Source organism: Bombina bombina, chromosome 11 (genome assembly GCF_027579735.1).
Source record: "Bombina bombina isolate aBomBom1 chromosome 11, aBomBom1.pri, whole genome shotgun sequence".
NCBI lineage: Eukaryota > Metazoa > Chordata > Amphibia > Anura > Bombinatoridae > Bombina > Bombina bombina.
This window is the reverse complement of record NC_069509.1, coordinates 169807035-169821684: the sequence shown is the minus strand read 5'-3', so window position 1 is coordinate 169821684 and position 14650 is coordinate 169807035. Positions and strand designations below refer to the sequence as shown.

General features: G+C 37.6%; 1 protein-coding gene across 2 annotated transcripts in view; it reads right to left on the bottom strand.

Annotated features, from left to right (window-relative positions):
* The window catches only part of POLR3E (RNA polymerase III subunit E), an 89023-nt gene that overhangs the window by 46705 nt on the left and 27668 nt on the right, over positions 1–14650 (bottom strand). For both annotated transcript variants that reach the window (XM_053694675.1, XM_053694676.1), the window contains 4 exons: positions 14589–14648; positions 13199–13356; positions 4037–4101; positions 2427–2920 (listed from right to left, as the gene is read on the bottom strand). In XM_053694675.1, the coding sequence (XP_053550650.1) occupies positions 2427–2920; positions 4037–4101; positions 13199–13356; positions 14589–14648 (777 nt within the window). The remainder of the gene's footprint in view (positions 1–2426; positions 2921–4036; positions 4102–13198; positions 13357–14588; positions 14649–14650) is intronic.

Sequence of the window (14650 nt, the reverse complement as noted above, 5' to 3'; positions counted from 1 at the left end):
ACACTGTGTCAAGCAAATTGGCACCAAAAAAGGGGTTAATAAAATAAACATACTTAACAGGTTAATAAAATAAAACACACTAATGTCTTGTGAAAGGGCTCTGCCAGCTGCAGGAATGTGTTTATTTACCCATCCAGAGAATAAAAGCTTTCAAATTAATATTTAATCCCCAAATTGAATTGGCACAAAAGAATTCACAGGCCAAAGTTCATCAGAGACTCCATGCTGTTTCAGAAGCTTTATAATTCCTTAAGACTTAAAGGGACATTCAAATACAAAAATACCTTGTTCTTATTCGTTTACAGAATACAATTATTTCACCACTGATTCTTTTGCTAGGTGTTTAATATTTGGAAAGGGGTTGGTGGGAAGCTAAAAATCTGCTCAGCAGCTGCAAGCATTGCAACTCCCAAGCAAAAAACAGACCGCGATTGTCAACTATATGTTCTACTTGCGTTTACCTATGTGATTAAGCCCTTTGCAAACTGCAGGAATCACATGCACTTTAGACTGTCGCTTTAAGAAAAATATGAGACTTTCCAACTTTAAACTGAATTAAATGCTAAATGTATGTATGAAGGTACACATGGGAGAGTATGTATGCAGTGTTCTCCCCAAGACCTTTATAGCTGGGTGCACCACCCAGGTAAAATTGTAGCCAATAATACAAAGGGACAATGAACCCAAAATTTTTCTTTTGCGATTTTGATAGAGCATGCAGTTTTAAGCAATTTTCTAATTTACTCCTATTATCAAATTTTCTTCATTTTCTTGGTATCTTTATTTGAAAAACAAGAATGTAAGTTTAGATGCCGGCCCATTTTTGGTGAACAACCTGGGTTGTTCTTGCTGATTGGTGGATAAATTCACACACCATTAAACAACTGCTGTCCTGCGTTCTGAACCAAAAATTATCTGGCTCCTTAGCATAGATGCCTTCTTTTTCAAATAAAGATAGCAAGAGAATGAAGAAAAATTGATAATAGGATTAAATTAGTAATTTGCTTAAAATTGCTGCTCTCTCTGAATCATGAAAGATAAAAAATATGGGTTCAGTGTCCCTTTAAAGGGACAGGAAACCCAAATGTTTTCTTTCATGATAGAGCATACAATTTTAAAACTACTTTCCAATTTACCTCTTATCTAATTTGCATAATTATTTAGGTATCCTTTTTTGAAAAGCATAGCTAGGTAGGCTTAGCACCTGGGTGCTATTTGTTGACTGGTGGGTGCACATATAGAATATGCAGCCACTAATCAGAAAGTAGCACCCAGGTACTGAGCCTTCCTAGCTTTTCAACTGAATCATGAAAGAAAACAACTTGGGTTGTCCTGTTCCTTTAAAGGGATACTAACCCCTCATTTTTTCTTTCATGATTCAGATAGAGCAGCAATTTTAAGCAACTTTCTAATTTACTCCTATTATCAATTTTTCTTTGTTCTCTTGCTATCTTTATTTTAAAAAGCAGTAATAAAAGGTTAGGAGCCAGCCCATTTTTAGTTCAGCACCTGGGTAGCACTTGCTGATTGGTTTGCTACATTTAGCCACAAATCAGCAAGTGCTACCCAGGTGCTAAACAAAAAATAGTCCGGCTCTAAAGCTTACAGTGCTGCTTTTTCAAATCAAGATAACATGAGAACAAAGAAAAATTGATAATAGGAGTAAATTAGAAAGGTGCTTAAAATTACTGCTCTATCTGAATCATGAAATTAAAAAAATGGGTTTAGTTTCCCTTTAAGCTAAAATTAGCTAATATTAAAAATGTTAATTTTATTGGACAAATTATCACAAAATACATGTTTAATTATGCAATTAATATGTACTTTGGATAGCAGAAAATTACATATTAGAAAATATTACACTGCCCCTCACGGCTACTTAAAGGGATTGTAAACAACAAATATGTTATTGTTTAAAAAGATAGATAATCCCTCTATTTACCATTCCCAGTTTTGCATAACCAACACTGTTATATTAATATACTTTTTACCTCTGTGATTACCTTGTATCTAAGCCTCTGCAAACTGCCCCCTTATCTCAGATCTTTTGACAGACTTGTATTTTAGCCAATTAGTGCGGACTCTTAAATAACTCCACGTACGTGAGCACAATGTTATTTATATTAAACACATGAACTAACACCCTCTAGCAGTGAAAACATGTCAATGCATTCAGATAAGAGGCAACCTCAAAGGCTTAGAAATTAGCTAGGTTTAGCTTTCAACTAAGAATACAAAAAGAACAAGGCAAATTTATTGATAAAAGTAAATTAGGAATTTTAAAATGACATGCCCCATCTAAATCATGCAAGTTTAATTTGGACTTTACTATCCCTTTAACAATGCCACCCACCGTGGAAAGCACTGGTATGTTTGCAGTTACATATATATGTACATAGTTACATCTACTATATGTAGATACTTACAGGCACAGGAATCTGTTTACAGCCAGAACCTAGAACCGTTTCTTGCAGCATTTTGTCCGAGATGCCACTAAATAAAATGTGTCCAGGGGGTAGGCTGGCTAGATGCAGGTTAAATAAACGTTTCAGTTCACTCAGTGTGATCACATACAGTCTGTTCAACGTTGCTGAAACAAATGCTTCCAGTTCCTGCACTACTAATTCACCATCTCCCTTTGCATTGTGACCGTTCACAGATTCCCGTGAGCTTTCATCCATGTGAATGCCATTAACAATCCCATTGTTCAGTCTGTCAACACTAGAGGTGTCCATCGGTTCCTCATCACTAGTAGGTTCCTCTTTGATCTGGATACCTGGAACCAAAGCATTTGAAGCAGCACTGTGCCGGCTCTGGTCTTTCTTCCTCTGCAGGTCTTTTTCCAGCCGCGCTTGGTTCTCTTTGGCCTTCGCCCGGGCAATATTCAGCACCTGGTCTCCAGGAATCACCACTTGATGAGCTGCCAACCAAAAAGGTCAGAAAATAAACAGAGGACCAGGATTTTCTAGGCAACTGCAAAACCTCTATTGTCCTTCCTATAAAGGCACATTCATCTTTTATTTATTTTTTAGCACAATTATTTTGTTTATTGTGAAACTGATGTTAGTTTGCTTTTTCCGATTATGCTTGAGAGGTGTTTAACTGCCCACCAAAGCAGCATGTTCTTATCAGCAAGTCAACAATCTGCCCCATGGACTAGTAGGACATAATTCCTGTTCATTTTAGTTTAACTTTTTTTCTGCAAAAAATATTCTAAAATATTTTTTGCACTTTTTCATATGTATGATAGATGTTTTTTGTTTGTTTTTTAAATAGATGCTGATAGCTGCCATACTATGAACTTGTGATTTGGGAATTTAACCAAGTCCCAAATTCTAGAAGAGCCTTTTCTACCAGAGGTTAGATAAAATAGGAGCTGGTTTTTATAAACCAATGTGGACCTTCTTTCAGGTTAATCTAGAGTAACACTTTGGCTGGGAGACACTCACTGCTCCTCACCTTTCTAGGATAAAGGCTCCTTGTTCTTAAACAACGTCACTAAACTGCACGGGGCAGCAAGGCATATGGAGCCCAGCCACAAGTGTGGTCACGACATACAAACCAGTAAGCTTGGGGCACCTTCTGGTGGATCAGACTGCTAAAATGCAGACTATATGAGCACAAAAATGGGTGGTGCTTTCAAAAGGTGTGGTGTTTTAAATATACATGTTAAGTTACATTAAAAAAATAATATGAATATAAAATATGGCGTTTGTTTTAGGTCAGTGTTTCTCACTCCTGTCCTGGGGAAACCCGAACAGGCTGGGATTTCATGATCTCACCGTTTCTCATTCGGTCTCATTTATACATTTCCCAAATCCTGCCCTGTTCTGTGTCCTCAGAAATGGAACTAAGAAACACTGCTCTAAATATTCCCTGCAGTTAAATTAGTAGTGCAACAGAAAATACACATTTTATTCAGGCTATATGATAATCACCCCGCAATCTCTCCGGATTTACATTTTATTAGTACTTGCAGTGAAAGTCAAAAGCAAAGTCAATATGGAGGTATCCCGGCGCTGCGTATTTGCTTTACCTGATGACAATTCTTGCTTCCTATGATTCAGATCTTCTTTTGGTAAATTAAACACTTTCTCTAATCTGAAATTAAAACAAATATTAACTCTTTGGACAGTAAAAAAATGCAGCTATTTCACTTTGTTAAAAGCAAATGTGTGCAAATAAAATATGTCCATGTCAGTTTGCCTACCAGATATAAAATCATAAGGTTAAATCAGACACAGTACAGATTATACGTAGTAATGTGCGACAATGTGCTGTGTGTTGACCTTTTATGTTTTATGATCGTCATGCTGTGTTCCTTCATGTTTTAAGGATTGAATTTGGATAAATGCCGTTTTATTTAGCCGGGCGCCTCTGAACTTTACTTGTTTAAGAGGAATACACGTGAAAAAAATAAAATATATCTAATATATATTATTGCACTATTGCTTGTGTATAAAATAGAATTTAACCCCTGCAAAGAGATTAAACACATAGCTAAAGTCAGTTATCAGAGTAGCACTGCATTACTGGGAGCAAGCTGAACATATCTGGTGATCCAATATCTGTAGCCACCAATTAGCTCACAGTAGTGCATTTGATGCTGTTGGGGCTTTATACGAATGCTTTTCAACAAAGGATACCAACAGAAAAAAGTAACTGTGCTAATAAAATTTAAACTTTTTTACTCTATGGAATATTTTTTTATTTTCATGTAAATTCAATTTTTTATTATTTTTTTTTTAAATCTCAATTATTTATTTTCATGAAATGTACCTTTTTATTGTCAGTTGAATTTAAGGCTCTCAAGAGGTTAATATAATCTATTTTTTTTATTTTTGCCTGGTCAGTATTTTTTGAAATTGCAACGTCTATATCCTAGTTCAAAGAGCTAATGGCATCTTATTTAAAGTGCAAAGAAACAAGTTATTTTGTTTCTTAGAAATCCATTATATATCTACATCTATCTAATCTATCTATCTATCCATCTTTCCAATATCTATATCTATCCATCTTTCCAATATCTATATCTATCCATCTTTCCAATATCTATATCTATCCATCTTTCCAATATCTATATCTATCCATCTTTCCAATATCTATATCTATCCATCTTTCCAATATCTATATCTATCCATCTTTCCAATATCTATATCTATCCATCTTTCCAATATCTATATCTATCCATCTTTCCAATATCTATATCTATCCATCTTTCCAATATCTATATCTATCCATCTTTCCAATATCTATATCTATCTATCCAATATCTATATCTATCTATCCAATATCTATATCTATCTATCCAATATCTATATCTATCTATCCAATATCTATAGCTATCTATCCAATATCTATAGCTATCTATCCAATATCTATAGCTATCTATCCAATATCTATAGCTATCTATCCAATATCTATCCAATATCTATATCTATCTACCCTCTATCTATCCTATCTATATCCTACCCTCTATCTACCCTACATTCATGCATTTTTGTTTCACACATTATGTCATTAACCATTAAAGGGACAGTAAAGTAAAAAATAAGCTTTCATGGTTCAGATACAGCATGCATGTTTAAAATGACATGTTCTATCTGAATTGTGAAAGTTTACTTTTTACTTTACTGTCCCTTTAAATACCATAGAATCGCATAACCATCAAAAAAACACTGAATTCTTGTAGTAGAGCTAGAGTTTTTTTTCTAAACATTTCAGTTACTTCCATCTTTCCTGTCCACTCTATCATGTGACAGCCATCAGCCTATCACCAAATGCATATAGGTATATACTGTGACCACTTGCACATGCTCACTAGGAGCTGGTGCTTCAGGAAGTGTGCATATAAATCTGCACACATTTAAATTATGGGAGCAGATTAGAAAGTTGTTCTACCTGCATGTTGTATCTGAATGATGAAAGTTTAAAATTTTGGCTTTAGTACCCCTTTAAAGTGATAGTAAATCCTAGTGTTTCTGAAGCGCAACAAATAAACAGGACTTTTAGTCATGAAGTATAAAATACTTCATGCTGAAAGCTCCTTATTTCTCTGTAGCGTTTGCGCACTAAGTGCCTCAGGCAGCCCATGGCAAAACGCTATTTTATCAATGAGGAGATTTCAGTCATAAATAGCGTTCTTCCGTGGGCAGCGCGAGGTGCTCAGCGCTGCGAATGCTACAGACAAAAGGAACTTTCAGTATGAAGTATTTTATACTTCATGACTGAAAGTCCCCTTTATTTCTTTCATGTAATTAGCAAGAGTCCATGAGCTAGTGACGTATGGGATATACATTCCTACCAGGAGGGGCAAAGTTTCCCAAACCTCAAAATGCCTATAAATACACCCCTCACCACACCCACAATTCAGTTTTACAAACTTTGCCTCCTATGGAGGTGGTGAAGTAAGTTTGTGCTAGATTCTACGTTGATATGCGCTCCGCAGCAAGTTGGAGCCCGGTTTTCCTCTCAGCGTGCAGTGAATGTCAGAGGGATGTGAGGAGAGTATTGCCTATTTAAATGCAGTGATCTCCTTCTACGGGGTCTATTTCATAGGTTCTCTGTTATCGGTCGTAGAGATTCATCTCTTACCTCCCTTTTCAGATCGACGATATACTCTTATATATATACCATTACCTCTGCTGATTCTCGTTTCAGTACTGGTTTGGCTTTCTACAAACATGTAGATGAGTGTCCTGGGGTAAGTAAGTCTTATTTTCTGTGACACTCTAAGCTATGGTTGGGCACTTTATTTATAAAGTTCTAAATATATGTATTCAAACATTTATTTGCCTTGACTCAGAATGTTCAACTTTCCTTATTTTCAGACAGTCAGTTTCATATTTGGGATAATGCATTTGATTTAATCATTTTTTCTTACCTTCAAAAATTTGACTTTTTTCCCTGTGGGCTGTTAGGCTCGCGGGGGCTGAAAATGCTTCATTTTATTGCGTCATTCTTGGCGCGGACTTTTTTGGCGCAAAAATTCTTTTCCGTTTCCGGCGTCATACGTGTCGCCGGAAGTTGCGTCATTTTTTGGACGTTATTTTGCGCCAAAAATGTCGGCGTTCCGGATGTGGCGTCATTTTGGCGCCAAATAATGTGGGCGTCTTATTGGCGCTAAAAAATATGGGCGTCGCTTTTGTCTCCACATTATTTAAGTCTCATTTTTCATTGCTTCTGGTTGCTAGAAGCTTGTTTTTTTGGCATTTTTTCCCATTCCTGAAACTGTCATTTAAGGAATTTGATCAATTTTGCTTTATATGTTGTTGTTTTTTCTCTTACATATTGCAAGATGTCTCACGTTGCATCTGAGTCAGAAGATACTACAGGAAAATCGCTGTCTAGTGCTGGATCTACCAAAGCTAAGTGTATCTGCTGTAAACTTTTGGTAGCTATTCCTCCAGCTGTTGTTTGTATTGATTGTCATGACAAACTTGTTAAAGCAGATAATATTTCCTTTAGTAAAGTACCATTGCCTGTTGCAGTTCCTTCAACATCTAAGGTGCAGAATGTTCCTGATAACATAAGAGATTTTGTTTCTGAATCCATAAAGAAGGCTATGTCTGTTATTTCTCCTTCTAGTAAACGTAAAAAATCTTTTAAAACTTCTCTCCCTACAGATGAATTTTTAAATGAACATCATCATTCTGATTCTGATGATTCCTCTGGTTCAGAGGATTCTGTCTCAGAGGTTGATGCTGATAAATCTTCATATTTATTTAAAATGGAATTTATTCGTTCTTTACTTAAAGAAGTCTTAATTGCTTTAGAAATAGAGGATTCTGGTCCTCTTGATACTAATTCTAAACGTTTGGATAAGGTATTTAAATCTCCTGTGGTTATTCCAGAAGTTTTTCCTGTTCCTAATGCTATTTCTGCAGTAATTTCCAAAGAATGGGATAAATTGGGCAATTCATTTACTCCCTCTAAACGTTTTAAGCAATTATATCCTGTGCCGTCTGACAGATTAGACTTTTGGGACAAAATCCCTAAAGTTGATGGGGCTATTTCTACCCTTGCTAAACGTACTACTATGCCTACGTCAGCTTCGTTTAAGGATCCTTTAGATAGGAAAATTGAGTCCTTTCTAAGAAAAGCTTATCTGTGTTCAGGTAATCTTCTTAGACCTGCTATATCTTTGGCTGATGTTGCTGCAGCTTCAACTTTTTGGTTGGAAACCTTAGCGCAACAAGTAACACATCATGATTCTCATGATATTATTATTCTTCTTCAGCATGCTAATAATTTTATCTGTGATGCCATCTTTGATATTATCAGAGTTGATGTCAGGTTTATGTCTCTAGCTATTTTAGCTAGAAGAGCTTTATGGCTTAAGACTTGGAATGCTGATATGGCTTCTAAATCAACTCTACTTTCCATTTCTTTCCAGGGTAACAAATTATTTGGTTCTCAGTTGGATTCTATTATTTCAACTGTTACTGGTGGGAAAGGAACATTTTTACCACAGGATAAAAAATCTAAGGGTAAAAACAGAGCTAATAATCGTTTTCGTTCCTTTCGTTTCAACAAAGAACAAAAACCTGATCCTTCATCCTCAGGAGCAGTTTCAGTTTGGAAACCATCTCCAATCTGGAATAAATCCAAGCCAGCCAGAAAGGCAAAGCCTGCTTCTAAGTCCACATGAAGGTGCGGCCCTCATTCCAGCTCAGCTGGTAGGGGGCAGGTTACGTTTTTTCAAAGAAATTTGGATCAATTCTGTTCACAATCTTTGGATTCAGAACATTGTTTCAGAAGGGTACAGAATTGGTTTCAAGATGAGACCTCCTGCAAAGAGATTTTTTCTTTCCCGTGTCCCAGTAAATCCAGTAAAAGCTCAAGCATTTCTGAATTGTGTTTCAGATCTAGAGTTGACTAGAGTAATTATGCCAGTTCCAGTTCAGGAACAGGGGATGGGGTTTTATTCAAATCTCTTCATTGTACCAAAGAAGGAGAATTCCTTCAAACCAGTTCTGGATCTAAAAATATTGAATCGTTATGTAAGGATACCAACGTTCAAGATGGTAACTGTAAGGACTATTTTGCCTTTTGTTCAGCAAGGGAATTATATGTCCACAATAGATTTACAGGATGCATATCTGCATATTCCGATTCATCCGGATCATTATCGGTTCCTGAGATTCTCTTTTTTGGACAAGCATTACCAGTTTGTGGCTCTGCCGTTTGGCCTTGCTACAGCGCCAAGAATTTTTACAAAGGTTCTCGGTGCCCTTCTCTCTGTAATCAGAGAACAGGGTATTGTGGTATTTCCTTATTTGGACGATATCTTGGTACTTGCTCAGTCTTTACATTTAGCAGAATTTCATACGAATCGACTTGTGTTTCTTCAAGATCATGGTTGGAGGATCAATTTACCAAAAAGTTCATTGATTCCTCAGACAAGGGTAACCTTTCTGGGTTTCCAAATAGATTCAGTGTCCATGACTCTGTCTTTAACAGACAAGAGGCGTCTAAAACTGATGGCAGCTTGTCGAAACCTTCAGTCACAATCATTCCCTTCGGTAGCCTTATGCATGGAAATTCTAGGTCTTATTGACTGCTGCATCGGACGCGATCCCCTTTGCTCGTTTTCACATGCGACCTCTTCAGCTTTGTATGCTGAATCAATGGTGCAAGGATTACACAAAGATATCTCAATTAATATCTTTAAAACCGATTGTTCGACACTCTCTAACGTGGTGGACAGATCACCATCTTTTAATTCAGGGGGCTTCTTTTGTGCTTCCGACCTGGACTGTAATTTCAACAGATGCAAGTCTCACAGGTTGGGGAGCTGTGTGGGGATCTCTGACGGCACAAGGAGTTTGGGAATCTCAGGAGGTGAGATTACCGATCAATATTTTGGAACTCCGTGCAATTTTCAGAGCTCTTCAGTTTTGGCCTCTTCTGAAGAGAGAATCGTTCATTTGTTTTCAGACAGACAATGTCACAACTGTGGCATACATCAATCATCAAGGAGGAACTCACAGTCCTCTGGCTATGAAAGAAGTATCTCGAATTTTGGTTTGGGCGGAATCCAGCTCCTGTCTAATCTCTGCGGTTCATATCCCAGGTGTAGACAATTGGGAAGCGGATTATCTCAGTCGCCAAACGTTGCATCAGGGCGAATGGTCTCTTCACCCAGAGGTATTTCTTCAGATCGTTCAAATGTGGGAACTTCCAGAAATAGATTTGATGGCGTCCCATCTAAACAAGAAACTTCCCAGGTATCTGTCCAGATCCCGGGATCCTCAGGCGGAGGCAGTGGATGCATTATCACTTCCTTGGAAGTATCATCCTGCCTATATCTTTCCGCCCCTAGTTCTTCTTCCAAGAGTAATCTCCAAGATTCTGAAGGAATGCTCGTTTGTTCTGCTGGTAGCTCCGGCATGGCCTCACAGGTTTTGGTATGCGGATCTTGTCCGGATGGCCTCTTGCCAACCGTGGACTCTTCCGTTAAGACCAGACCTTCTGTCACAAGGTCCTTTTTTCCATCAGGATCTGAAATCCTTAAATTTAAAGGTATGGAGATTGAACGCTTGATTCTTCGTCAAAGAGGTTTCTCTGACGCTGTGATTAATACTATGTTACAGGCTTGTAAATCTGTATCTAGAGAGATATATTATAGAGTCTGGAAGACTTATATTTCTTGGTGTATTTCTCATCATTTTTCTTGGCATTCTTTCAGAATTCCGAGAATTTTACAGTTTCTTCAGGATGGTTTAGATAAAGGTTTGTCCGCAAGTTCCTTGAAAGGACAAATCTCTGCTCTTTCTGTTCTTTTTCACAGAAAGATTGCTATTCTTCCTGATATTCATTGTTTTGTACAAGCTTTGGTTCGTATAAAACCTGTCATTAAGTCAATTTCTCCTCCTTGGAGTTTGAATTTGGTTCTGGGGGCTCTTCAAGCTCCTCCGTTTGAACCTATGCATTCATTGGACATTAAATTACTTTCTTGGAAAGTTTTGTTCCTTTTGGCCATCTCTTCTGCCAGAAGAGTTTCTGAATTATCTGCTCTTTCTTGTGAGTCTCCTTTTCTGATTTTTCATCAGGATAAGGCGGTGTTGCGAACTTCTTTTGAATTTTTACCTAAAGTTGTGAATTCCAACAACATTAGTAGAGAAATTGTGGTTCCTTCATTATGTCCTAATCCTAAGAATTCTAAGGAGAAATCGTTGCATTCTTTGGATGTTGTTAGAGCTTTGAAATATTATGTTGAAGCTACGAAATCTTTCAGAAAGACTTCTAGTCTATTTGTTATCTTTTCCGGTTCTAGAAAAGGCCAGAAAGCTTCTGCCATTTCTTTGGCATCTTGGTTGAAATCTTTAATTCATCTTGCCTATGTTGAGTCGGGTAAAACTCCGCCTCAGAGAATTACAGTTCATTCTACTAGGTCAGTTTCTACTTCCTGGGCGTTTAGGAATGAAGCTTCGGTTGATCAGATTTGCAAAGCAGCAACTTGGTCCTCTTTGCATACTTTTACTAAATTCTACCATTTTGATGTATTTTCTTCTTCTGAAGCAGTTTTTGGTAGAAAAGTACTTCAGGCAGCGGTTTCAGTTTGAATCTTCTGCTTATGTTTTTCGTTAAACTTTATTTTGGGTGTGGATTATTTTCAGCAGGAATTGGCTGTCTTTATTTTATCCCTCCCTCTCTAGTGACTCTTGTGTGGAAAGATCCACATCTTGGGTAATCATTATCCCATACGTCACTAGCTCATGGACTCTTGCTAATTACATGAAAGAAAACATAATTTATGTAAGAACTTACCTGATAAATTCATTTCTTTCATATTAGCAAGAGTCCATGAGGCCCGCCCTTTTTTTGTGGTGGTTATGATTTTGTATAAAGCAAAATTATTCCAATTCCTTATTTTATATGCTTTCGCACTTTTTTATCACCCCACTTCTTGGCTATTCGTTAAACTGAATTGTGGGTGTGGTGAGGGGTGTATTTATAGGCATTTTGAGGTTTGGGAAACTTTGCCCCTCCTGGTAGGAATGTATATCCCATACGTCACTAGCTCATGGACTCTTGCTAATATGAAAGAAATGAATTTATCAGGTAAGTTCTTACATAAATTATGTTTTTCTGCATTGGTAAATCCAAGAGTTTCAGAAAAGCTAGGATTTGGTATCACCTTAAGTACCACAGTTGCAGCCAATTAAACCAAGCAGTGGTTGCTCAGGGGTGGAGCAAATGTTTTGAGCGACACGTTGGGTGCTCATGCAATAGGTTTGTCACCCTTGTTTCAAGCTCTGAGTGACACGTTGGGTGCTCATGCAATAGGTTTGTCACCCTTGTTTCAAGCTCTGAGTGACACGTTGGGTGCTCATGCAATAGGTTTGTCACCCTTGTTTCAAGCTCTGAGTGACACGTTGGGTGCTCATGCAATAGGTTTGTCACCCTTGTTTCAAGCTCTGAGTGACACGTTGGGTGCTCATGCAATAGGTTTGTCACCCTTGTTTCAAGCTCTGAGTGACACGTTGGGTGCTCATGCAATAGGTTTGTCACCCTTGTTTCAAGCTCTGAGTGACACGTTGGGTGCTCATGCAATAGGTTTGTCACCCTTGTTTCAAGCTCTGAGTGACACGTTGGGTGCTCATGCAATAGGTTTGTCACCCTTATTTCAAGCTCCGAGTGACACGTTGGGTGCTCATGCAATAGGTTTGTCACCCTTGTTTCAAGCTCTGAGTGACACGTTGGGTGCTCATGCAATAGGTTTGTCACCCTTGTTTCAAGCTCTGAGTGACACGTTGGGTGCTCATGCAATAGGTTTGTCACCCTTGTTTCAAGCTCTGAGTGACACGTTGGGTGCTCATGCAATAGGTTTGTCACCCTTGTTTCAAGCTCTGAGTGACACGTTGGGTGCTCATGCAATAGGTTTGTCACCCTTGATTCAAGCTGAGTGACACGTTGGGTGCTCATGCAATAGGTTTGTCACCCTTGTTTCAAGCTCTGAGTGACACGTTGGGTGCTCATGCAATCGGTTTGTCACCCTTGTTTCAAGCTCTGAGTGACACGTTGGGTGCTCATGCAATAGGTTTGTCACCCTTGTTTCAAGCTCTGAGTGACACGTTGGGTGCTCATGCAATAGGTTTGTCACCCTTGTTTCAAGCTCAAAACTTGAATAAATTATAAAGTATTCAAAACATGATTTTGCAATATTTTTTCTATCCAATGATTGACTATTTACTTGGACTGCATTCCTTTCCATAACATGTTCTGTCTTTGGATCACATCAGGATGCTTCTTCACAAATTCTTCATCGTAAGACAACATGAACTCCCAACCTTTGTTAATCCTTGCAATCGCCATCTGCTCGAGGAAATCCTTCACATCTTCCTGACAAAGCTGGGGGGGGACAGACAAAATTCAGCAATATGTACTTAGTTGCTCTCTCTTATTTGAATATTAAACACATATATATATATATATATATATATATATATATATATATATATATATATATATATATATATATATATATATATCTTTGTTTAGACCCACCTTGGATCCTGTTCATAGAGGACACCTTGTGTCACTAATATGGTGGTTATCGGTAAGTTTATTCACAAAGCAGAGACAGATATTGTAAAAAAAAAAATCTAAATTTGTTACACCAAACTGATCTATGGGCTCACTTTGATTTGTGAAAAAAATAAAAATTTTAGTTATAAGAATGTTATGTGAAATCCTAAGGATAAAACTTTTCACACAAAAAATCCATAACGAAGTAAACAAACCTGCAATAGTATCACATGAAACAGATGTACCAAATATTAAATAAAAGCAGAATGGTATGCTGGGTACAGGATGTGCATACCAGGTATTTAAGATAACACCGAAAAAGATAGACACTAATATAAACCATATAGAAGGCTCTAGGGAGAGGAATAAATAGTGAGTTCTGTGTATCTGTAAATATCATCACCCCACAGAGACCAGATCCTACAGACAAATGTTAAGGAATGATCCGGGGTGACATTTGTTTTAATGGGACTTAAAAAACAGAGATAATCACATTAATAGAGCATTTTACCTGCCCACAAATGGTGCCAGCAGAGCAGATAAGATAAGACTTTTAAACCGAGAATAGCCACGGCTGTGCCCGTGGAGACTAAACATTACACTTATTTCTTCAGTACTTTAAAAAGAGACATAAAACACAAAACTTATTTCATGATTCAGATAGAGCACATAATTACAAACAACTTTCCAATTCACGTCTAGTATCAATTTTGCTTCAGTCTCTTGGTATCCTTTGGTTGAAGGAGCAGCAATGCACTACTGGGAGCTAGCTGAACAAAACAGGTGAGCCAATCACAAGAGGCAAATATGTGCAGCCACCAATCAGTAGCCAACTCCCAGAAATGCGTTGCTGCTCCTGGGCCTATCTAGTTATACTTTTTAACGCAGCAAAGCAAATTAGATAACAGAAGTAAATCAGCAAGTTGATTAAAATGACACGCTCTGTCTGAACCTTTAAAGAAAAAAGGTTATGTCCCTTTAATCATATTCATTTGTAGAGCATTTCAAGGTCTATAACTGAGAAACTAGTGCTTGTGAGAATGCAAATATCTTACTTTTGTCACAGCAGCTACGTCTTTACGCACCACCCAGCGATCCTGTGTAAATTTCCACATCT